Raw genomic sequence first — 25,360 nt, forward strand, 5'->3', positions numbered from 1 at the left:
TGACTCAAGCCTGCAATCCTACCTACTTGGGAGGTGGAGATTGGGAGTATGGAAGTTTGAGGTCAGTCCAGGTAAAACGGTTGTGAGACCCCATTTCAACTAATAAAAGCTGGGCATCATGGTATGTGCCTGTCATTTCAGCTACACAGGAAGCACAAACAGGAAAACCATAGGCCAGGTTGGTTGGGGAATAAAGCAAGACTTATCTCAAAATAATCAGCAGAAAAAGGACTGCTAGTGTGGCTCAAGTAGTACTTAGCAAGTGTGAGTCCCTGAGTTCAAACCCTGGTACCACAAAAAAAAAATTAAATTATGTCACATTACACTATGACACCAGATAGAAGTAGATATAGATGTGTATATTTCAAACCAAAAAACTTATTATAAACTACATATGAATATCATGTTTCTGATCTGATTGTTTTCATAATCGTCCCTTGATACACGCAAAAATGCTTTTCATAGTTTTGTCATTTTTCCCCTCAAAGACCACTTTCTTTTACATTGCTACATTTATAGAATTAATAATCTGTATTGGTTGACTCTGCTGTCTGTTATCCAATCACAGCTGTGGTTGAGCTTAATTTCCCAGTGGCATTGCTGTACTTTGCATGTTCTTGTTAGAACCTCAAATGCAAAGGACCTGAAAGAGTTTAATTTGGTCACAATTAAAAACTGCTTTTACTAATACTATTGCCTATTTATTTGAAGACACATAGAAGCATGTATAATTGTTCCACCAAACAATTTCTTTAACTGGTACCTAGTAATTGAATTAGTCAGCTCTCCACTGGCGAGCATCATGATGCAGAAAAATCCAATATTAAATACATGCATATATGTTTATGTATATATATTTGTTTTTATATGTTTATTTTTATTTCAAAAGTAAGTCTTCAAATAACACAGAACAATTATCAGGAAGAACATTTTTGAAAAATATACCCCCTTAAGGAAACTAACATTAGTTACAATTTTTGTCTCTTTCCATTTTTAAAAATACATGCCTATATTTACATCATATGTAGATTTGTGGTGATGATATTGTTCCTTTTATTAAAACATGCTCAAGCTAAATGTACTATTCTGCAATTTTCTCAAATAACATGGACATTTTTACAAATCAATACTTACAGATAAAAATTCTTCCTTTTCATAGAGTATCACTCTACAATATTAATATATTAAAATTGATGTCATCTTTCCCCTGTTGACTTACACTTGGATTAATTCCAATTTTTAATATTTCCAGGTATTGTTGTACATATCTTTATTCAGGTACTCTTGTGTACCAGATTTCATTTCAATGGATGTTCCTAAAAGTAGACCTTCTTGCTCAGCCCTGAGAAATAACCTCAGTTCATTCCATTCATTCTCAGATGTTCATTTGCTCTCTAAGATATATCAATGAACTGTCTCCTTCAGTAATAGCACCTCAGTACTGTGTAGTGAATAAGTAGAAATACTTTTCTCATTTAGGGGTGTTTGGCGAGCTGGATCTTCATGGACTTCCACGTTCAATATATAAAACTAAACTGTCAGAAACTGCAGAGGCAGGTTCCAAGGTCCTGTCTCTGATGGATGCTGTGGATTGGCAGGTAGAAAAAATATTATGTAGTATAAAATGAATGTACATAGTGAGTTCACTTAAGGTTTCTTCTCTGTTTTCATGGGCATTTGTTTTCTCATGTGGCTAACAAGATGAGAAATGTACATTTTATAGTAAGTTTTCAAGCAATGTTCTGATAATAGGCATTTAAAGTTTGTGATCTCAATATATAAAGAATATTACATGTATATTAGTTATGAAAGAAAAATAAGAAAGTTGTTAGTTAAAAAATATTTGTTACAAATTCTTGCAAAGGACACAATGGGATTTTCTTAAATGCATTGTTATCTTGGTCACCTCACTTCTAATTTTTTTAGGTTTTTTTACTAGCATAAAATAGTTGTACAGAGGGATACATTGTGATGTTTACATATGTGCTTACAATATATCTTAATTAGATTCACTCCCTCTGTCATTCTCCTTCTTCCCCCTCCCACATCTTCTTAGAACAATTTCAGTAGTTTTCATTATTCCGTTTTCATATATGAATACAAAATACATCTGCCATATTCGCTCTCATTCACCCTTTTCTTATACCCACCCACCTCCCACAGGTCCTACCCCTGGAAAAGTCCAGTTTGACCTTCCTGTCCTTCGTTTTTTAAAGTGTATATTGATAGTCTAAGGGGGTTTTGCCTTGGTACTTGAGGCCTGTATATATTGTGCTTTAATCAGATCAACCCCTGCCCCCAACCTATCACTTACTCTTTCTCTATCATCCTACTATTATTCAAAAGTTTATACTGCATTATGTTATATTATCTTCATATATAAATGGAATGTTTCAATATTTTTTCATTGTCTAACATTTATTTTTATTATTATTATTGATGGTGCTGGGGTTTGAACTCTGGGCTTGACACTTGCTAGGCAGTCATTCTACTGCTTGAGCTATACTTCCAGCCCTTTTTGGTTATTGTGGAGATAGTGTCTTGCTTTTTGTCTGGCCTTGCTGGACCACATCCTGTTTTAAGCTTCCTACTGTCCCTAGAATAAAAAGTAGCAAATTCACAAGTTAATATTCTCAATATCAAACAAGCACTTAATTTTTAGAGACCTAAATGTATAGTTTATTCTTTCTGATACAATGATTGGTTAATTAGATATAAATTTAGAATTATTTAATAGCTGTTACTAAAAAATATAAACCTATTTTCAAAATTGTTCTTGAATTTGGCACTTGAATTTTTCTAAGGAGGGAGAAGAGATTGTGATAACAACCACAAGCTATGATTTCCACCAGATAGAGATTAGAAGTATCGTTAAGATCCTGCATGGTCACAAAATTCTCATCCTCAATGATAGCCTTTCCTTCACACACCTTGGTAAGTGGCTGTTCTTGGAACCAAATGGATATGTAATTTAAAGGTCTAGAAATGTTCTCATTTTTGTGCTCTATCTGCAATTATAATTCTTTGATAAAACATACCACAAATATTTTAATAGAGCATTTCACCCAGATTGGCTTTTGTGTCTAATGTGTGCTACTATTTATGTGTTTGCTGCATGAGTAGTAGTTGGTCCCTGTTGTATGCATTCAGTCATTCATTCAGCAAATATTCAACAAAGATCTACTGTGTCACATTTAATGGGGCAAGATTCTGGTACTTTCTGTTCTAAGCAAGCATCTAGGTGATTCTTATGCACAATGGAATCTCAAAACCCTTGATCCAAAAGCAAGTGTTTTCCTAATTTGTTTCATGATATCTTCACCTGCAACTGCCTTTAGACAAACTTCAATGCAAGTTGAAATTGTAATTCTCATAACTAAATTCAGTGTGGATGCTCTTCAGATTTTGAGTTGATCAGAATACAAATGAAAGAAAAGGAAGGAGGGAAGGAGAGAATTAGAACAAACTGGAGAAATTTGAACTGTCAATTGATGATAAAGAACTATTATCAACATTTTATCTGATACTTGTAGGTGTTTTCTAAACAGTCTTTTAATTACATCCTGAAATATTTCTAGATGAAATAATACGTGGTTGCTTCAATAGAATTCAGAAGCTTGAAGACAGTAGCTGAATGTATAGATAAAACAAGACTGGCCAAAGTTGATCATTGTTGAAGTGCTGATGATATAGGAATTCATTGTACTATTCTATTTTTGGTACATGTTTGGAATTTTCCTTAAAACAAAACGAAAGCAACAGATGATCTCTTGAACTTGTTACAAAATGACTTCTGTTTGGGTGAGAGGCTGGCCTACCCACTTCCAAGAGCAGGGCCTTTCCAGCACCCCAATCTTTCCCTATTCCACAGGCATTTTTCATTAGGAAGTGGGAGCAGACCAGGGGAGTAAAGTTAGAAAAACCTTTCAGAATCTTGTGATGCCTATGAGAACTCTACCTGTGAGGCAGCAGGGTAGACCTGAGGACATTTAAAAGAACTTTTTAAAGTATTGTTTTGGTAGAAGCACATAGGTCTATCATTGTGTATCACATATTTTTCTTTAAATCAAAAGAAAAACATTTTGTCGAAAAACCTTTAATTGCAACTAAATTAATTATAAAACACTTGATTTAATTAATTATAACACAGTTGGTTTTTGGAGTTTGACATTATGGATTCTTTCTTTTAAAGTACCAAACACTTCTGTTTAAAATGCACCTGTTTGATTTTAAGTTTTCGGTAAGGTTTCTAGAAATACAAAGTGCAATGCAGATTATGTCCTACAAATCAGTAAGATGCAAATATGCAGATTGTGTTTGATATGCTACTACATATTTATAGGAAATTGTAATTGATACACAATATGTCACAGGAAAAGTAGAGCAAACTAAGGTTTAGGTGTCAAGAGAAATAGTATCTATGTGTTGTGCATTCTTCCCTAGTGTCCTTGGGCAACTTGCTTTTTACTTCTTTACCTCATTTCTTTATTTATTGAAATCAAAATAAGCTTCTCAATTTGCTGCACAACGATGTTTTCATGTATAATTTAAAGTGCTTGCAAAATTTATTAATAAATAACCATAATTGCTGACTACAATAATCTTTTTGGTGTAAAGTCAAGAAATATTTTGGATTAGAGTATCTTAATTTCAGTCTGCCATCTATCTATGTTAAACATGCAAATGTAGTGAATTCATGCATTTGTGTTGACTTTTGTCATATTGACAGTTGTTTTGACTATGAGTCAGAAAGCAACTAATAAACACACATCTCTCAGCATTGCTAATGACCTAGCTGTCGTTTCATTTCAGCCGAAAGACACTATGTCCCTGGAACAAATCAGAGCTACACATTAGCAGCTGATGTTGGGATACTGAGTAGGAACATCAAAATAATTGGTGAAGATTATCCTGGTTGGTCCAAGGATTCTTTTGGCGCACGTATCCTAGTTGGTTCATTCACTGGAAATATGATGACCTTTAAAGGTTAGTATAAGTTCAATTTATTTTTCTAAGTGAAATATAGCACAGTCTTTTCTATTTTAGTTCTTAAATAATTCTCATAGAATTATGTGGAAAAGTAAGGCTTTAAGAATGACTATGTAGTCTATGTGTTACCCTTCAAGTAAATTCCCTAACATCAATGGCTATTTATTTTATCTTTACAGACAATAAGAATTATCAGTTAGTTACACCTCTATTAATGACAAAAGGTATTTCAAGAAGATCTGTCCTTGTGCTCTGGTGTGGAAGAATCTAAGCAGAACACATGGATATAGTGAGGAAGAAAAGTTTTAAGAGAAGGGGGAATAACTGGCTCTGCCAGGTGAAGGGAGGCACCCAGGGCTGGGGCCTTTTGTTAGGTCATTTTTATACCACCTTGAACTTGCAGGTGGGGAGAGAATATGTCATTACCTGGCTCCTCTGATCTGTATGCTATGGGGAGGGGACTCAAAAAGGTCTTTGAGTCAGGAAGGGGAATAGTCCCATATAGCAAGCTTTCTTGTGCTCTGTTTCTCCTGACCTAACTGGGGGTGACTGGAGATATAGAAAGGACAAACAATAGAAGACAGATGTGCAGAAAATTGGGCCAGGTATGCTGGGAGCTCTGATGGAGACACACAGAAGCCTCATTGCTTCTTTTCTCTAATAACTCTTCCTTTACTTGCTTCTTTTCTCTATCTTTAAAACCTTACTCCTAAAGTCTTTCTTTAAAACCTTGCTTCCTTTCTATTCTTTAAAGTCTCTTTCCTTAGATTCTCTCTGTCTCATATTTTCTTTAATCTCTCTTAAAGTCTTGGCCCTCAGATTTGCACTGTCCCATGTTCTCTCTTAAAGTCTCGGTGCTCAGTCTTGCAGACACGCAACAGCAGCCGTGTCTAAAAACTGCATTAGCATAACTCTTAAAGTCCAGGTCCTTAGACTTGCCCTGTCCCATGTTCTCTTTAGCTTTTCTTTTGCTTAGCTTTTCTAAAGGCTATGTATAAAGTTCTCGGTGCAGAAAGCTGCTCTGGTGGAGACACACAGCCAGCAGCAGTCAGTGGCAGCCAATCAAAATCCCCATCAAAAACCCTCTTGTCCTCCTGCAGCGAGTCTTTTATATTCAGTGGTAAACAAGGAGGTGGAGCAACAGTTCTCAGGGAGGGGGTGACATTGTGACTAGAGAAACCTGCTTTCTACTTTAAATATAAAGAATGTAGGAAAAGCAGCTGTGCTGCATTTTGTCTCTTGCTCTCTTCTGCGGCTGGGGCCATGCCAAACTCAGCCTATAGATCATTGAGCACAACTGTGCTTATGTCAAGTTCTCATAGGGTTCCAATCATCTGCTCCACATAGTCACAAACTTTCCCTAACCCTAACCTGCCTCAATTTCCTCCTGAGGGACAATATTCCAAAAAAATTACTTTTTGGAGTTGCTGAAGGGGGCAGTCCATCTTCAGTATCTGCTTCAGGCTGACAAGGGGCTGCAGACTCTACCTATCAGGAACATTGTCCTTCTCCTATCACTGTCCCTAGGGACTTAATCAATGATGTCCATTGTCTGAATCTTTGTGCAGCTTGATCAAGAGTGCTCATGAGCATCTCATCCACCTCTGGAAATTGATGGTTCTGTCATGTCACAATTTGAATCCAAAGGCCTTTGTTCTGAAAAAAGTAAATCTGATTAGCAAGTCAAACAGGCATGACCCAAGTATGAACACTAGCTGGAGAATCAGAAAGGGTCCTGATGCTCAGGGGGCCAGATCACAGGTGTTAAAACATGTTTTCCAGGAATCCAAGGATTGTTGTCAGATTTGGATTTTCTTGGCGGTCACAAGGTCTAATTTTCTTTTATTTTGAAAAGTGACAACTGCCAGAGACAAACTGTTGATTTTGAACTATGGCTATAGGTTTTGTTAATTTTTTTGGCTATTAGTAGAGTCTTTAAATAATTTTTGGTAATATAAGAGAGGGGCAGTTGGACTTGTTTTTCTGGTATCTGATTCTGTAGTTATTTTTGACTCAATTAAAAGGGAGGTAGGTTGAATGGCCCTCTTGGTTTGGATTGCTGTTGTAATTGGGGCAGTGAAGGACTGATGATTTAGGGCAATCAGCCCTTATTATGGGCTGAGTGTACTAGAGCATATGTGTCAGTCCACTTAGGGTATAAACATTGAGAGAAACTAGTTTTAAACAAGGAAAATATTCCCCATGGTCCCCCACAGAAACTAAGATCTATGGAAAGCATATAGATAAATCCATTATTCTGATTTGTCCATTTTGATAAGGTGTTGTCCAATATGATTTCAGTTTTAATCAGAAGTTGGGGTATGAGACTTGGGGTAGTTAGCAGACAGGTATGATTTGATGAATCCTCCAGGAAGTGGTCAAAGCCAGATGTCAGTCCCAGGAGGAAAATAAGGCAAAATGCCCAAGAGAAATGTCCCAAAGCTCTGCAGTAAGCAGAACGGTGGTATTTGGGAAATGGGGCTGGGGTAGGTACAAACATAGCTGAACAGTAAATATTAAAGTTTTTACTTATCATTGAAGTTGAAGTCTTTGGGTTCCTCTGGAAGAAGAGCTTTAGCTCTTCCTTTGGCTCACAGGAGTAAGTGCCCCTAGGCTGTGCTTGGTCAGAAGTAGATTCTTCTGCTGCATGTTTTAGACTACAAAGGTGAATCCAACCATCTGTTCTCTGCACGTTCACAGCCATGGGTGTGGCCAAGATCACTGCATAAGGGTCCTTCCATTTGGGCTGAAGTTGGTCAGCTGGGGCTCTTTCTTTCCAGGACTTAATTAACACTTGTTCTCCTGGTTCTATTTGTAATCTTTCCCCTTTTGTTGGGGCTGGTAGGACCTTGTCTTCTAACTTTAGGATTTCTTGTTGAAATGTCCCTAGATCCATTATATACTTTAAAAGACCATCAGTCCCAGGATCTGTCACTAAGTAGTTGGAGAGAAACAGCCTCCCATAGAGCATTTCAAAAGGGCTGAGATGGTTCTTAGCCTTTGGAGCATTTCTAATTCTCAGTAAGGCAATAGGCAAAAACTGGGTCAATTTTCCAGAGGTCTCTTGGCAAAGTTTAACCACAGTTGATTTGATTGACTGGCCCTTTCCACTTTACCAGCTTGAGTCCCCAAGCTGATTGTCAATGTTATTTAATACCCAAGGCCTGGGCTACTCCCTAGGTGATCTGTGAGATAAAAGCTGGCCCATTACCACTCTGCAATGTTCAGGGCAGGCCAAACCTAGGAATGATTTCTTTTAGAAAGGCCTTTGCCATCTTGGAGGCTCTTTCTGTTGAAGTGGGAAAAGCTTCAAACCACTATGTAAAGGTATCTATAAAAACTAGCAACTGTTTGTAACCTTGGCAGAGTGGCATGGTAGTGAAATGTACCTGCCAATCCTCTCTTGGGTAAGAGCCTCACCTCTAGCTTGGATCAACCAGTGCGGGAAGTTTAGGATCAGGATTGTTATAGGAGCACAGGGAGCAGCCCCAGCTAACCTGTTTTACTGCAGACCTTATTATTGTCCCCACAAAATGCCTGTTTATTATCTCCTGGGTTGCATCTCAGCCCAAGTGGAAAGTGTCATGTATAGACTTTATTACTTTCCATTGGATTGCTTGGGGAAAGTTAGCTTACCATCCACATGCCACCAACTTCCTTCTTTATATCCTCTCCTCCAGGCAACCTCTTTTTCCTCATTAGGAGTATATTTGGGATATACAGGCTCCTGTGGGGGAACGAGGGCCAGCATGAAGGCCAGTGAGGACTCTAGAGGCTACAGAGCTGCTTCTTTAGCTCTTTGGTCTGCCAAGTTGTTCCCTTGTGACACCAGAGTTAGGCCTCTTTGATGTCCCCAGAAGTGGATCATTGCCACTTCCTTTGGTGGATAGCATCTAATAATTGGAAAATTTCTTTCCCGTGTTTTATTGGTGATTGCCTCCCAGAGATGAGTCCTTTTTCTTTCCATATAGCTGCATAAGCATGCAGTACCAGGAAGGCATATTTAGAATCAGTATGGATATCAAGCCTTTTTCCCTCACCCAGAGTTAGAGCTCTAATTAAAGCTATTAGTTCACCCTTTTGGGCAGAAGTCCCAGCTAGCAAAGGCTGTGCCTCATTGACTTCCTCATGACTTGCCACTGTATATCCTGCCTTTCTTTCTCCATTTAGCACAAAACTACTTCCATTAGTAAACCATTCAGCCTTAGGTTCAAGGAATGGCTGGTCCATCAGATCCAGCCTGCTGGCATAGGTTTGTATAATAACCTGCTTGCAAGTGTACTCAGTCATTACTTCAGAAGGCAGCAAAGATGCAGGATTTAAGACATTATAAGTCTTTGTAGTCACTTCTGGGAACTATAAAAAGATGGCTTGATATTTTGTCAATCTTTTCCCAGACATCCACAAGTAACTATTTTTTCTGTTATCATTTTTACATTTACTTACATGTGTATATTTTGTTTGGGCCACCTCCACCCTCCCCCTCTCCCTCCAGCCCCACTTCCAGGCAGAACCAGTTCTTCCCTCTTCTTCTCCCATTTTGTTGGAGAGAAAACATAGGAGATAATAAGAAAGACAAAGTCTCTAAACTGAAGAGACCACCCACAGAGTGAGAGGGAATATTTGCTAGCTACACATCAGACAAAAGACTGATAACCAGAATATATAGGGAGCTCAAAAAACTAAACTCCCCAAAAATTAATGAACCAATAAAGAAGCAGACAACTGAATTAAACAGAACTTTTTCAAAGAAAGAAATCCAAATGGCCAAAAAAAACACATGGAAAAAAAATGCTCATCATCCCTGGCCATAAAAGAAATGCAAATCAAAACCACACTAAGATTCCACCTCATTACTGTTATAATAGCTAGCATCAAGAACTCCACCAACAACAGATGTTAGTGAGGATGTGGGAGAAAAAGGAACCCTTATACACTGCTGGTGGGAATGTAAGCTAGCACCACCACTTTGGAAAACAATATGGAAGCTTCTTAAAAAACCAAACATAGATCTGCCATTTGATCCAGCAATTCTACTCTTAGGGATATTCCCGAAGAAATGCAACTGAAATTATTACAAAGACACCTGCATACCCATGTTATTGCAGCACTATTCACAATAGCAAAGCTATGGAAACAGCCAAGATGCCCCACTACCACAAGTGACTTTTTAATTCTAGGGTGGCTCTGACTTGGTAGGGAGTCAGAACTTGTAGTTGTTAGCCTGGGATTATCTTCATTGCCTCCTCCACTAACAGGGCAATAGCAGCTACTGCCCTTAGACATCCTGGCCAACCTAAAGCTCTCCCATCTAGTTTTTTTTTTAAACGCAGGTTACTGGATAAGGTTTTGTTCTGAGTCTTTGGGTCAGGACTTCCACAGTAATTCACTTTTTTTCTGACACATATAGTACAAAGAGTTTTATTAAATTGTGAATCCCTAAAGATGGGGCCTCAATGAGGACCTTTTTTAGTATCTTATAGGCACAGTCTGATTCTCCAGTCCATTCTAAGGGTTCGTTCTCTGATCCCTTTGTGTCCTCATATAGAGGCTCTGCTATGACAAAACCCTGCCTTTTTCAAACAATGAATAAAATTGGTGTTTAGTCAGTGGTACCCCAGGGTACAGATGGCCTTTATCCTTTTCGGTCTGTGTGCCCCAGGAGTGAGGGTATAGCCTAGGTAGTGGACTTCCTGTAAAGAGACTTTGGTCTTGTTTTTTGAGACTTTATATCCCCTATCAGATAAGAAATGAAGAACTAAAATGGTGTTGGCATTTGAAATGTCCTGAATTGGGCTACAGATCAGGAGATCATCTACATATTGAAGAGTTCCCCCTTCTTAATCTAAAGATCCCTTAAATCCTTTCCCAATGCCCTGGCAAATAGTGAGGGCTATCTTGAAATCCTTGGGGCAATACTGTCCACACATATTGTTGCTTTTCCCTCATAAAAGGATCTTCCCACTCAAAAGCAAAGAGATATTGGGAGTCTTGGTGCAGAGGAATGTAAAGAAAACATCTTTTAAGTCAAAGACTGTGAACAATTTACTGGCTTCATGTATTTGAGATAGGATGGTATTTGGGTCAGCCACTAGAGGATAAATGCGAATCACAACCTCACTTACCAGTCACAAATCCAGTACCATCCTATATTCTCCTGTTGGTTTTATTACAGGTAGGATAGGAGTGTTGCAGGGAGATTGGTGAGGTCTTAACAGTCTGTGTTTTACAAATCTCTTAACAACTGGTTGAAGACCTTAGCTTCCTGTTTAAGAGGATGTTGTTTACAATTGGGATAGTGTTTGGGGATCTTTGAGCTGTATCTTAACAGGAATAACTGTTTTGCCCTTCTGGGTATCCCATGATACCAAGCAAAGGGGTCTTACTTGTTGGTTCACCTCCAAAGGGATTTCATGGGCCCTTTGGGGTCCCTTCTAAAGCATTAGGAGCCCTGGCAAATGACCCATTAGTAAGCCCATACTCAACTCTCTCATTATTTCTTGGCCCAAGAATGGGGTGGGGCAAATAGGGACTATAAGAAATTTATGCATAGAAAATTGAGTTTCAATACAACAAGGAAGGAAGGGAGTGAAGTTTCTAATTTGATTTTTTTCCATCAATTCCCACTATAATCATGGTCTGAGAGGAAGGCTTTCTTGCATAGGCAGGGAGAAAAGAGTAATATGCTCCAGTATCAATAAGAAATTGAATTTGCTTACTGAAGACTTCCAAGGCCACCCAAGGTTTCTCATAAGGGATGACAAGTTTATGCAGAGGGTGTTGAGAGCACCCCAGGCCTCCTCAGCCAATAGGTCCAAAATTTTGACTGGCCAGGTCCCTCTCTGGGAGTAGGGACAGTCCATCCTCCAGTGCTATTGGATATTTACTGTTTTGAAACACTCAGAACAGAGTCCCAGGGGTGGCTCTGGGCAGTTCTTTGCCAAATGCCCCAGATTCCTGCATTTGAAGCAGGAGGGCTTTTCAGCTTTTTTTTACCTGAGGTTGTCTTTTGGGTCTTGGGGGCACCCCCAGTCATGGCAGTCATAAGCTTGGCTTGCCTTCTTTCCTTACTCAGGTCCCTCCTTTCCTCTTCCAGGTGACGATTGTCATACACCTGAAAAACAACTTCTAGCAGGAGAATTTTATTGGTCATCGGTACCAGATGCAACTTCTAAAGCTTTTGCCTAGTATCTGGGGCAGATTGATTAACAAAATGGTGGCTTAAGAGGGCAGCCCCTTCAACAGATTCAGGATCAAGGTTATAGTTGTTCCTAAAGGCTTCTTCTAGCTTAGCATAAAAGGCCATAGGGTTCCCCTTTTGCTTTTGAATAATTCTTTTAACCATGTTATAATTTATAGGCTTTGTGTCCCTGATTTCATTCCATGAAGGATTGCCTCTAACATGTGGGCACTGTTTTGCATTCCTCCTTGGGTGTTATAATCTCAGTGAGGCTCAGTTACTGGGACAGTGACATCCCCTAGATGTTGGTCAATAGGATCCTCAGCAAAGGCCTCATCTGCCTCCCTACAGGCTGAGAATTTTCCCTCTTTCTATAGGGATGCAGCAATTGGCCAAAAGGAACTGAACATCCCTCCAAGTGAGATCAAACCCTAATGTCAGGGTCTGAAACCCAATCATAAATTTATCTGGGTTCTCAGTGTATTTCTCTAATTTTTCCCTACACTGTTAGATATCATTTATAGTGAAGGGCACATGAACATGAATTGATCCCTGACACTTCTCACAATGGGAGCACTGTTTGAGGAGTCTCTGAGTAAGATATTCCATTTTGAGTGTGTGGCAGACTCATGGACAGTGGGGGTGCTGAGGGAAGAGTCTGGGTAGGAGGTAGTGGAGGCATAGAGTAAGGAGCATAAGGAGAAGAAATAGGGGTTCCCTTTGTGGGACACATGATGCCCCTTTTAGCAGAGGATATCCCTGTCTTTCTCCTTAAGTTCTTGTTGGGGTCTAATGATCCCACTATAAAGGTGTGGGTATTTATGTAAGGCTTATTGATATAAGGCTTGTACATATGGTATCTCCGACCATCCCTCGTTTTTTACAAAACTGATCTAACTGTAAGATGGTGTCATAATCAAGACTCCCACTTTCACACCACTTTTTAGTCCCCAGTTGTTTTGGGGGCCAAACATCATTACAGTAATAGGTCAAACATTCCTTTTTTAGATTAGCAGGGTCAAAGCATTTCCAGTATTTAGGGATACAACCAAGTGGGAAATCCGTTGGGACTGAGTTGGCTCCCCCCATGCCTGCCTGTAGAAAGAGAAAAGGAAATGGGGAAGAAGTAAATTACACACTGGGTTTCTCCTGAGAGATTCCAAGATCTGCAAAGCATCTCTCTAGTATCAAGGAAACCTCCAATATAGGTCCATTCAACCTGGATCCTTCAGATGTTTCTGGAGTGAGCAAGCTGCAGGGTACCCTGACTGTGAATTAACTGTTAACCTAAGGATCACCTCTTCAGCCCTGCATGAGGGCTCCTGAATGGGATGCTGGTCCTAAATGCTAACCCAATTATTATCCTAATAAAAGAGGAAAAAAAAGAGAAATATGACAGGTAATGGGGACAAATTAGGGTGGGATTCAAACTCATAGCCTTACATCAGCTAGGCAGGTGCTATGCTAGAGTCTTGCTTTCAGTCCTTGTTAGCTTCCTTAAAGAAGGGAGATTTAGGAACTACCTTTAGAACCTGGTATCTAATCCCATAAACCCATCGGTGAAGGGTGCCAACCACTTACTGGTGGGCCTGGGGCATGTGTCCCTGGGACAAGGGAATGTGACCTTGGGGTGAGCATTTCTGCAATCATTGTAGGCCATGGGTATAGGCGAGCATGGGCGAGAGTTGGGACCAGGTTTCCAGAGAAAACAGAGGTATGGCGGGTAGACCAGCAAGGCAATGGGACCAAGGGAGGAAGAGGAATAAGGCTGCAGACACATGACAGTCAGAGGAAAGAGTGGTCCAGCCTGAGAGCTGGAGCCTTTAGCTTCCCCAGGGTACTTGCGATGGAGCCAGGCCATGTGGGTGTCGGGTCTTGGGGTACACAGCTCCCTCCTCCTGCTGCCGTTGCTGCTGCCACTGCCACTGCCATTGCCATCATCACTGTAGCTGGCTGGGTAGACTCCACCGGCCAGCTAGGCAGGGTTTCTGGGCCCAGGCTGAGAGGCAGCGATGGCAAGCAGGCCCATGCAGAGTACCGGGCTTCCCCCACTACCCCCAAGGCTCCCAACCCTTTCCACTGGTGGCGGTGGAAGCAGAGCAGTGCTCGTTTGTGCTGTTTCCTCCTCTGACCTCTTGGGCGGCCACGTGGAGGCTTGTATTTTACCCCTTTGTGCCTGGCAGATCTAGGCATCTGGCAATTCTAAGTGTTGGGGTCGAAGTTGACCACCCCTCAGAGGAACAAAAGACACTCATGATAATGTAAGCCACAAAGTGAGGCTTATTTCCAGCCAGCTGGGGTCCGGGTATCCGCCCGATGCAGCGGGTTTCAACGAGGACCCTGAATACAAAGTTCAGGCTGCTTTTATATTTTTTAGACATTAGTCACGGTCACACAGCAATTTTTATGGTCCCTAGGGTCACATATTTCTGATATCACCCACATCTTGGTGGTGGGGCAAGATTACTTGAAGATTATTTATCAGGAATTTGGTAAACACCAGGTGTCTTAACTCATTGACTCACATACCCTTCTAGCAAGATTAACCAGAAACAGTCCCTGTTCCCAGAAACCATCCCACCCCCCCTTAGTTCCAGTAAGTGGTGGCTTGGGTCATATTAGCCATGGCCGGTTTCAGGCTGAGTGGGCTGCAAGCCTCAAAGGTACCCTAACATTTGTACCCTAACATTCCCCCCTTTAGTTGTTCATAATGAGGAATCACGCTCATCTGGGTGATGAGCATAAACATCCTCAGGGCTAGGTAACTGTTCATATTGCTGCCTCAGGACCATTAGTTGGACTGTACTAATTCGATCTTTCACAAAGGTCACTAGCTTATTCAGAATACAAGGACCAAAGGTTAAGATAAGCAGTAGTATGACCAGAGGGCCCACCAGGGTAGAGACCAAGGAAGTGAACCAGGGGGACTTATTGAACCAAGCTTCGAACCAATTTTCTTGGGCTTCCCTTTCCCGTTTCCTTTTTGCTAGTCCTTCCCTCACTTTAGACATAGACTCCCTAACTACCCCTGAATGGTCAGCATAAAAACAACATTCCTCCCCTAAGGCAGCACATATTCCCCCCTGCTGAAGGAACAATAAGTCTAGGCCCCGTTGGTTCTGAAGCACTACCTCAGATAGAGAGGTAAGGGATTTTTCTAGGTGACTAATGGAGGCTTCTATCTTCTCTATATCCTCGTCTATGGCCGTGTGCAGCGAGGACATCCCTTTATGTTGAGTAGCCAGGGAGGCTATGCCAGTTCCTGCCCCAGCCACCCCTAAGCTAAGTAGGGTAGCAATGGTTAATGCAGAAATACACTCTCTCTTCTTTCTCTCACCTGTTCCTGTATTCCAGTATGAATATAGGCTCTCCTCAGAATGATAGATGATGCGGGGCAGCACAGCCACTAGGACACAGAATTCTTTAGAGCCATTAAACACATTAGTTGATAGGCAAGGGGTGAGCCCGGACTGTGAGCATATCCACCATCCACTGCCTTTTGGAATTACCCACTTAATACCATCGCCCCAGGTGGGGTTGTTTTCTACAACAGCACATAGGTCCTGTTTTCCCACCGGCACCTTCCCTAAGCAGGTTCCTTGGCTGCTCACTTGTTGTATGGTCAGACCTCTCTTACGGTCTCCCCAGGAACATTGAGTGGGGTTTTTACTAGTTAAGATATCGTAGGTGACATTTAGCCCTATTGCCTCATAGAATGGGGGCCTCACATCATAGTACAGCCAGCAGGAGGTAGTCATATTAGGGTTGGTGTGGTTCAATGTTAGGAATGCAGCATCTACCAGATTCCAGAGGGGGTCTGTGGACCCGGTCATGAGAATGGGCTTCACCAAGGGAGGGCCAGTGCCTAATGGTCCTGGAGTTTTAATACTAGCCTTTGTGTGAGGCCGGGTAGGGACTGGGGTTGTGTGAGGTCGGAGTGGTGGCTCTACATAGGGCAGCTTGAGTACTTTGTTGGGGCCTACCATTTTGGACAGTGGCACCATGGGCTCAACTTTTAATCTGATTACTACGGTCGAGCCAGAATGTCCACCATATTTATAAAACACAAGTCTCCACACCTTGCCTTGTATCCACCTGGGGGTGTCCTCTTTGCCACTGTCAGTGAAGGTGACCTTGATTCTATCTGTATCTGTGAGCTGGCATTCATGGGTGGATGACGGAATTCTGCACCCCCAGGGTACCCCATTTACAAAGGCAAATTTGACTAGGTCCGGTTTTGATATCCCCCACTTCCATTCACCATCGTTGGATGTGACACATGCCCATGACTTACAGAAGGAGTATTGTATCCCCCACAGTCCTCGCTCTTTTTGTGGCTGGGGCAAGCATAAAAATCATAATGCCGGGCTGACTCCAGGGCAGTAGACTTGTAGGCAGGATTGATGTCTCTGAAGCTGAAGCTCCGGCCACCAAGTTCCTATGGGGGCAGTGCGAGTAGTCTCGTTAAGGGTGGTATGAGTCTCCCCATCGGTGAGTATCCAGGTTTGCTTATAGGGCTGGTGAGGGTTGGTTTCTGCGAGGCTCCTGCTCTGGGCGTTGAGCAAGATCAGAGCGACCAGCCAACCCATCCGTGGCTGCTCCTGAAGACTCTGCATGTTCCCGGGGCCACAAAAGCTTCAGCTTCAATGGGTTATCTGGGTCCTGCCGCGCGGTCCATTCTCTAGCCTCTTTCTGTTCCTGCTGATTGGCTTGACACATGTGGGAGTGATGGACCCAAGGCCCGATGCCGTCAACCTTAAGAGCAGTGGGGGTAACCAGAATGACCAGGTAAGGGCCTTTCCATCTTTCTTCCAGAGTGCGGGCTCTGTGCCTCTTTACCCATACCCAATCCCCTGGGACGATGTCATGTTCCGGGTTCGATGTGTCCTTTGTCTCATACAAGGTACGCACTATGGGCCAGATTTCACATTGGACCTCTTGTAGGGCTTTTAAGCTGGCCAAGTAATTTGGAGCTGTATTGGGGTCTTGGTCTGGTAGGGTTTGGACAATAATGGGGGGCGGAGCCCTGCATAGAATTTCAAAAGGTGTCAATCCATGTACATATGGTGAATTTCGAACCCGAAAGATGGCATAGGGTAGGAGGGCCACCCAGTCTCCGCCAGTCTCAATGGCTAATTTACATAAGGTCTCCTTCAGGGTCCGATTCATTCTTTCTACCTGCCCTGAGCTCTGGGGGTTATATTCACAATGCAGTTTCCAATTAGTCCCCACTGCCCGGGCCAGCCCTTGTAGGAAGTTACTGATGAAAGCCGGACTGTTATCAGAGCCTAGAGTTTCGGGGATGCCATATCTGGGTATGATTTCCTCCAGCAAAACCTTAGCTACAACCTGAGCAGTCTCTCGTTTTGTAGGAAAAGCCTCCACCCAGCCTGAGAAAGTGTCTATCAGAACCAACAAATACCTATACCCATACCTTCCCGGCTTCATCTCAGTGAAATCCACTTCCCAGCTCCATCCTTGCACCCTCCCCTGTACCCGTGTACCTGTATGTAGGAGTCCCCTTTTGCTGGGTTTCATAGCCTGGCACCCAACACATTGGTCCACAATCTTTTGAATCTGGGCTGTTTGGTGTGGGAACCAGAGGCGGGCCGACTCGAGGAAGGTGAGTAGTTTCTTCTTGCCTAAATGGTTGGCTCGATGTAAATTGGAGAGGAGAAACAGTCCTAACTTTTCAGGAAGGATCAGCTGCCCTTTGATATCATTATACCAGCCTTGCTGATTGGGCTCTGGGCATCGGTGATCTTGGATCCACTGTTTGTCTTCCAGGGTGTACTTGGGTCGCGGTGGCAAGCATGGAAGCTCAGGCATGGGTAAGGTCAGCGCTAGGGTCGTGGAGGCCAAAGTAGCATTTCGGGCTGCTTTGTCTGCACACTGGTTCCCCGTAGCTTCCGGAGTCTGGGCAGATTGGTGACCAGGAACATGTACTACTGCAACAGCTTGGGGCTTCTGCACCACAGTCAGTAGTCTCTGGATCTCCAGGAGGTTACGTAACTCCTTTCCTTCTGCTGTAATGAAACCACTTTCCCGGTAGATGGCTCCATGTACATGGACGGTGCCGAAAGCATAACGGCTGTTGGTATAAACAGTCACTCGTTTTCCCTCAGCCTGCTTGAGTGCCTCTGCCAGAGCGATCAGTTCGGCCTTCTGGGCTGAGGGCCCCGGGGGCAACGGGGCACTCCAAATTTTGTTCCCACCTTGGTCCACCACCGCTGCGCCCGCCTTATGCACCCCATCTGAGACGAAACTACTCCCATCTGTTTACCATACCAGCTCACTGTTGGGTAGGGTTGAGTCCTGGAGATCAGGGTGCATTTGGGTGATTTCAGCTATAATCTCCTGACAGTCATGTAGAGGGGCTTCCAGGTCCGGATTTGGCAGCAAGGTGGCCGAATTTAGAGAAACTCAGTCGGAGAAGAGGATTCGGGGAGCATCCAGCAAAAGCCCTTGGTAATGAGTCATTTGGACATTGGTCATCCATCTACCTGGAGGGTGCTTTAGGACTCTCTCTACTACATGGGGGGTTACCACCTTCAGATGTTGCCCAAAAGTGAGCTTATCTGCATCCTTTACCATTGCAGCAGTTAGCCCGCTGTAACTGGGTCTAACCTTTTGGATAGATAAGCAACTGGCCGCTTCCAGGGCCCTAGGCGCTGCATTAGTACCCTTTTCGCTATCCCCCTTCTTTCGTCTACAAAGAGAGTGAAGGGCTTTAGAGGGTCTGGCAGCGCCAGGGCTGGGGCTCTCAGGAGGGTGGTCTTGAGCTCCTCAAAGGCCTTTTGTTGATCTGGCCCCCAGGCCCAAGGGGCCTTGTCCTTAGTTGCCTCATATAAGGGTTTTGCATATAAGGGTTTTGCATATAAGGGTTTTCCAGTTCAGCATACCCCAATATCCACAGCCGGCAGTAGCCCGCTGTCCCCAGGAACTCACAGACTTCTCGAGCCGAGGTGGGGAGAGGGGGCCTGAGAATAGTTTCTTTCATAGCATTCGTTAACCATCTGGTTCCCTCTTTTAGTTCATACCCCACGTAGGTCACTGTTTGTCTACAAACTTGAGCCTTCTTTGCACTGGCCCGATAGCCCAACTTCCCCAGCTCCTGGAGGAGGTCTCCAGTGGCTTGCCGGCACTCAGATGCAGCTGCCAGAAGCAAGTCATCTACATACTGCAAAAGTGTGACGGAACTGTGGCTCCAGCGATATGAGTCTAGATCCTGATTAAGAGCCTCATTGAACAGAGTAGGGGAGTTTTTGAAACCTTGTGGAAGTCTAGTCCATGTTAGCTGTCTGGAGGTTCCCGTATTTTTATCATGCCATTTGAAGGCAAAAATGTGTTGACTATTGGGTGCCAGGGCTATGCTAAAAAAAGCATCTTTCAAGTCCAAAGTGGTATACCAAACATGGGAGGGGGGCAAATGGCTCAGCAAGGTATAGGGGTTGGGGACTGTGGGGTGGATGTCCTCAACCCTCTTGTTTACTTCCCTTAATCTTGGACTGGCCTATAGTCTTTTCCCCTGGGTTTCTTAACGGGGAGAAGTGGAGTGTTCCAAGCAGAATGGCAGGGCCGTAATATTCCGGATTCCAGGAGACAGTTTATGTGAGGGGCAATCCCCCTCCATGCCTCAGAAGACATGGGATACTGACGGACTCGGATGGACTGAGCCGAAGCCTTGATCTCTGCTATTACCGGGGCTCGATGTTCTGCCAGCCCCACACTTGCTATTTCTGCCCAAGCCTGGGGGTAGGTTTGAATCCAATAAGCCATTTCAGGGGACCACTCAATAGGTTTCAGGGGAGGGTTCCACAAGGAGAACAAGCGATGTTCATCCTCGAGAGACATGGTCAAGACTTGGAGGGGCTGTCCTTGTCCATCTGTCACTTTGATACCGTCCGGCTCAAAGTGAATGTGAGCCCTCACCTTAGTTAGCAGATCACATCCCAGAAGGGGGGCAGGGCACTCAGGAATGACCAGAAAGGAATGGGTCACCTGATGTCGTCCCAAATCCACCTGACGTTTGCTAGTCCATTGATATGCCTTGGATCCAGTGGCTCCCTGCACGAGGCTAATTTTCTGGGACAGTGGCTTAGTAGGTTTATTAAGGACTGAATATTGGGCCCCTGTGTCCACCATGCTGCTCACGGGCTTCCCCTCCACATATATGGTTACCCAAGACTCAGGGAGGGGGTCCAAGTCCCGTGCCCTCTAGTCACTGTTCATTCCGGCTAACAGGACCTGGGCGTCATTATTAGGCCTGCTATTTGGTCCCAGGTGACCCTGGAGTTTGGGACATTCCTTCTTCCAGTGTCTATATTCCTTACAATAGGCACATAGTCCCTGGTCTAGCCTGGATCAATCTCCTCGGGGACGTGTGGAGCCAGTCCGCCCAGAACTCGGTCCAGCCAGACCCTGGACTCCTGCTAGCAATATCTTAGCCATCTCTTTTTGCTGTTTCTTGTTTTCCTTACTCTGGTGTTCCCTGTCCTCCTTCCAAATCCTTTCTTGTAGTTCCTGATTTTCCTTCCTGATTCTATCCTCTCGTTCTTCTGGGGTTTCTCAGGTGTTAAAAACCCTTTCAGCTACTTTCATCAGATCCTGGGTAGTCATCTCCCCAAGCCCTTCCTGCTTATATAGTTTCTTCCTAATATCAGGGGCAGCCTGATTTATGAAGGACATTATCACAGCTGACTGATTCACCTCCACTAGTGGGTCTAGGGGGGTATACTGTCTGTATGCATCGTAAAGACGCTCAAGGAACACAGCCGGGCTTTCATTTTCCCCCTGCATTATTGCCTTTACCTTAGCCAAATTGGTAGGGTGGCAGGTTGCTGCCCAGAGGCCTGCCATGAGAGTCTGGTGGTAGACCCGGAGATGCTCCCTACCTTCTGCGGTCCCATAGTCCCAGTCAGGTCTGTTTAAAGGAAAACAATCATCAGTCAGGTTTGGCAGGGTGGTCGGTCGCCCATTGTCGCCAGGGACATTCTTTCTGGCTTCAGTGAGAATCCGCTCCCGTTCCTCGGTGGTGAATAGAGTCTTAAAGAGCTGCTGACAGTCATCCCATGTGGGACTGTGAGTATGCAAAATGGACTCGAACAGATCAGTCAGGCCTCTAGGGTCCTCAGAAAAAAGAGGATTCTGGGCTTTCCAGTTGTACAGGTCACTACTTGAAAAAGGCCAAACTGATAGGTGCGTCCCCAATTGGGACCAGCACCACCCGGGGCCCACACCAGGAGGATGGGGGGGCCCGGCGGAAGTGGAGGAGGGCTCCTTCTCTGGGGCTTCTTCTCACTGCCTATGGGGCCTGAGTCCCCTCACTGGTCCGGAGACGGGCAGGGGGAGCAGACGGGGAGGCTGACGAGTGGGGAGGCTCAGAGGAGCCATCTGCCTCTGGCTGGAGTGGCGCGGCAGTGGCATATGGCGGGGGATTTTCTTCACAATTTAAGTCTATCAAGGATGGATGGAGAGTTGGGTCTTCCTGCAGAATAGGCTTCTTAGGGAAATTAACGGGAGTGGGGGTGTTCCCCAACACAGCCAGTATTGCGGGCCGGTCTGTAGGTGCTCCATGGATAAATGGCCATAGCCAGGAAGGGGGGTCTTCTACTAAAGTCTGCCACATAAGGACATAGGGATATTGATCAGGGTGGCCATGAAGACCAGGTCTATTAATGACATCTTGGACCTTCTTAATTGTGTCCAAGGAGAAGGTACCTTGAGGAGGCCAGTCTACATTAAAGGTTGGCCATTCCGCTGAGCAAAGGGTGTCAAACTTACCTTTATTAATTTTCATGCCATAATTGTGTCCCTTAGTGTGGATTTCTGAAAAATTACTCAGAAGAAGGGTCTTAGGAGTTAATTGAGCCTGTCCCATGATGATCAGGAGAGATGGAGAGAAGAGACAACAAAGAACAAAAGAGACAATTCCAGCAGACAAACAAATTTGCACAGGACTCTCTAACATAAACAAGTACCGGCCGGTCAACCAGACCACTCTCACAGGTGCACTTCCATTCACACCAGATTCAGGATCCTTACCCAAAGACCGCCCAAATGGCGTCCACTGAGGACGCCGGCGCGGTTCCTGACCGTCAGGGATGTCTCCCACAACTTCCAATAGTGAAGACTCCAGGGCTGTAACCCTTTCCTTCCACTCAATGACAATTCTCAACCAAATTCAGATGGGGAATCTAAGTCCCTCCAAATGGAGGTGGCCAATCCTCCTTCCGCGGTCTTTCTCAACTAAACCTCGGTATTGGAGGCCATTTGTTCCTCTCAGGGATGGGCTGAAATCTTGGTGGGACCTCCAGATGTTGGGGTCTGAGGTCGACCACCCCTCAGAGGAACAAAAGACACTCACGATAATGTAAGCCACAAAGCGAGGTTTATTTCCAGTCAGCTGGGGTCTGGGTATCCGCCCGACGCAGTGGGTTTCAACGAGGACCCAGAATACAAAGTTCAGGCTACTTTTATATTTTTTAGACATTAGTCACGGTCACACAGCAATTTTTATGGTCCCTGGGGTCACATATTTCTGATATCACCCACATCCTGGTGGTGGGGCAAGATTACTTGAAGATTATTTATCAGGAATTTGGTAAACACCAGGTGTCTTAACTCATTGACTCACATACCGTTCCAGCAAGATTAACCAGAAACAGTCCCTGTTCCCAGAAACAATCCCACCCCCCCTTAGTTCCAGTAAGTGGTGGCTTGGGTCATGTTAGCCATGGCCGGTTTCAGACTGAGTGGGCTGCAAGCCCCAAAGGTACCCTAACATTTGTACCCTAACACTAAGCCCTGAGGTGGGCGCTGTCCCTGGCTTCTCCAGAGGTAGTTTAAAAGTCTGTGACCAGATGGGTTGGGTGAGCTGTACCTCCCATTTGCCCTTCAGAACCATGCTAGCAGGTTAGAGGGAGAAAGAGACCCAGCCTGAGTGCCCGGGGCAGTCCCGATTATCCTCCCCAGGCCTGGGTTGCAGCACATTTTTGGGAGAGCAAACTTATAGGCTGCCAAGCAGAGGCTGCAAGCCCTGGCCGTGATCTCCAGGCCGCCGGTGCTGAGAGGCTGGCAGGAGACTCAAGCACAGTTGGCCAGCACACTAAATGGATGAGGGAGGAAGGGGGGGTGGGGGAGGGGCAGGAGGGAAAAGAGTACTTCGGTTTAATGCATCCTCTGGGCGCAAATGGCCTGAGACACGTATCTTTTGGGCGCAAATCAGTAATACGAACTGCACGCCTTGGTGTTCCCTGACTTAGGTAACTAGGCGAGAAGCCTGCTCCTGAGTCCCATTGGGGACAACACTGCATCCCACCGCCAGGGCGCAACCCCACCGTGTCACTATTGGGGCTTGGAGCTCCACATCAGGTGGATGTCCCAGCATGGGGGTCCCACCGAGATATCAAGTGGAGGAGCTCAGGGTCAGAGAACAGCAATTAATATAAATAGCATCTTGAGATCTCATCCTGGCTGATTTCGTCAAAAATGTTAACAGCAAAAGGTATTTCCAGAAGATCTCGTTCCTTGCGCTCTGGCATGGAGAAATCCAAACAGAATGCTTGGGTATAGTGAGGAAGAAAAATTTTATTAAGGGAAGGAGGATTACCAGTTCTGCCAGGTGAAGGGAGGCGCCAGAGCCTGGGTCTTTTGTTAGGTGGTTTTCATATCACCTTGAACTTGCAAGTGGGGAGAGAATATGTCATTACCTGGTTCCTTTGACCTGTGGGCTAGGGGGAGGAGCTCTTTGAGTCAGGAAGGGAAGCAGTCCCAAACTTTTCCTAACCCTAACCTGTCTTCAAGTTCCTGGGACCTATTGAAGCAACCACATAGTATTTCATCTAAAAACAGTGGCTCATACCTATAATCCTTGCTACTTGGGAGGCAGAGATCAGGAGGATCATGGCTCAAGGCCTGCCAGGGCAACAAAAGCAAGACCCTATTTTAAAAAACCCAACAGAAAGAGGGGCTGGAGGAGTGACTCAAGTGATCAAGTGGCTCAAGTGATTAAGTGAGAGCCTGCCTATCAAGGGTGAGGACCCAAGTTTGAACTCCAGTACCACACAAAAATTTTTGTCTTCAGTTCATTCTAATTCTCTTTCTGCCTCCCTTCCTCCTTATCTTTCAGTTGCACTCTATTTGATTCATAGTCTGAATAACACCCATATTGAAGTTAGTTATGCATTTCAAATCTCTTTAATTCTTTTCTCTTCCATAATAAGTTAGTTATAAAAGAAGCTGGGCCATTTGTCTGGCGGAGTCTCTAACAATCTGGAATTTAGTGGTTGTATCCTTTGGATTTAACTTGTGCCTGTCACTCTCATATTTCTTGTACACAGACTTTAGAACCAGGGACTGGTTATACTTAGGCTCAATTTTTAGGCAAGAATTTTTTACAGTTGCTTGTATGTTTTTCCATCAGCAGGCACATAATATATGAATATTTTTCCTTTTGTGGTTTTAGCACCTTTATGGGTCATTGCCAAATCCATTAAATCATGTAGGTTTAAAATGGCAGTATTTTAATTCTACTATTTGTAGTATGGAATACTTCTCTAAGGAGAAGCTTACCTAAACAACTACTTGATTACCTTAAAGGACAATTCATGTAGGAAATGCAGGACTGGTTTTCAGAATAACAAGTTGGTTCACCAGCATCTTCCAGAAGGGTTAAAGAGTTTTCATTTGTTTCGTTTTGTCATTACTATCATTATAAGCTCATGAACTTAAATGGGTTTTAATATATTCAGTGTGTTTTAATCCATTGTGATTGCTAGTTGTTTGATACTTAAAATGCTCTTTGATATGGCATGACTTATTGTAATTTTTTCTGATATTCAGAATATGTCATTCCCTGATTCTTTTTATTGGAATCTGGTGTTTGGAGCCCATAATTGAGGTACCATGAGTAGGACATCCTTTCTGGCTTGAACTATTTCATCACGTCTTCATTTGTTCCCAATATGTCTATTCCATTTTGCAATAATTCTAATTTTAGAAAATCTTTATGCTGAAGAGCTATCCCAATATAACTCTTACCTATTTGTTATAATATACCAGCAGAAGCTTATCTGATGGTAACAATGATGATGGTGGTAATGAGGGTGATGATGTAAGATTACAGGCACTGTGCTGACATTAAATTCCTGTTATCTCATTTAATCTTTATAATGCTAAGGCATCAGTATT

General features: G+C 43.8%; 1 protein-coding gene across 5 annotated transcripts in view; it reads left to right on the forward strand.

Moving 5' to 3' along the window:
* Pkhd1l1 (PKHD1 like 1) overlaps positions 1–25,360 on the forward strand; it is a 189,220-nt gene that overhangs the window by 122,740 nt on the left and 41,120 nt on the right. For all 5 annotated transcript variants that reach the window (XM_074069062.1, XM_074069063.1, XM_074069065.1 and 2 more), the window contains 3 exons: positions 1,480–1,598; positions 2,805–2,934; positions 4,813–4,986. In XM_074069062.1, coding sequence (XP_073925163.1) covers positions 1,480–1,598; positions 2,805–2,934; positions 4,813–4,986 — 423 coding nt within the window. The remainder of the gene's footprint in view (positions 1–1,479; positions 1,599–2,804; positions 2,935–4,812; positions 4,987–25,360) is intronic.

The sequence above is a fragment of the Castor canadensis genome, chromosome 3, assembly GCF_047511655.1.
Source record: "Castor canadensis chromosome 3, mCasCan1.hap1v2, whole genome shotgun sequence".
NCBI lineage: Eukaryota > Metazoa > Chordata > Mammalia > Rodentia > Castoridae > Castor > Castor canadensis.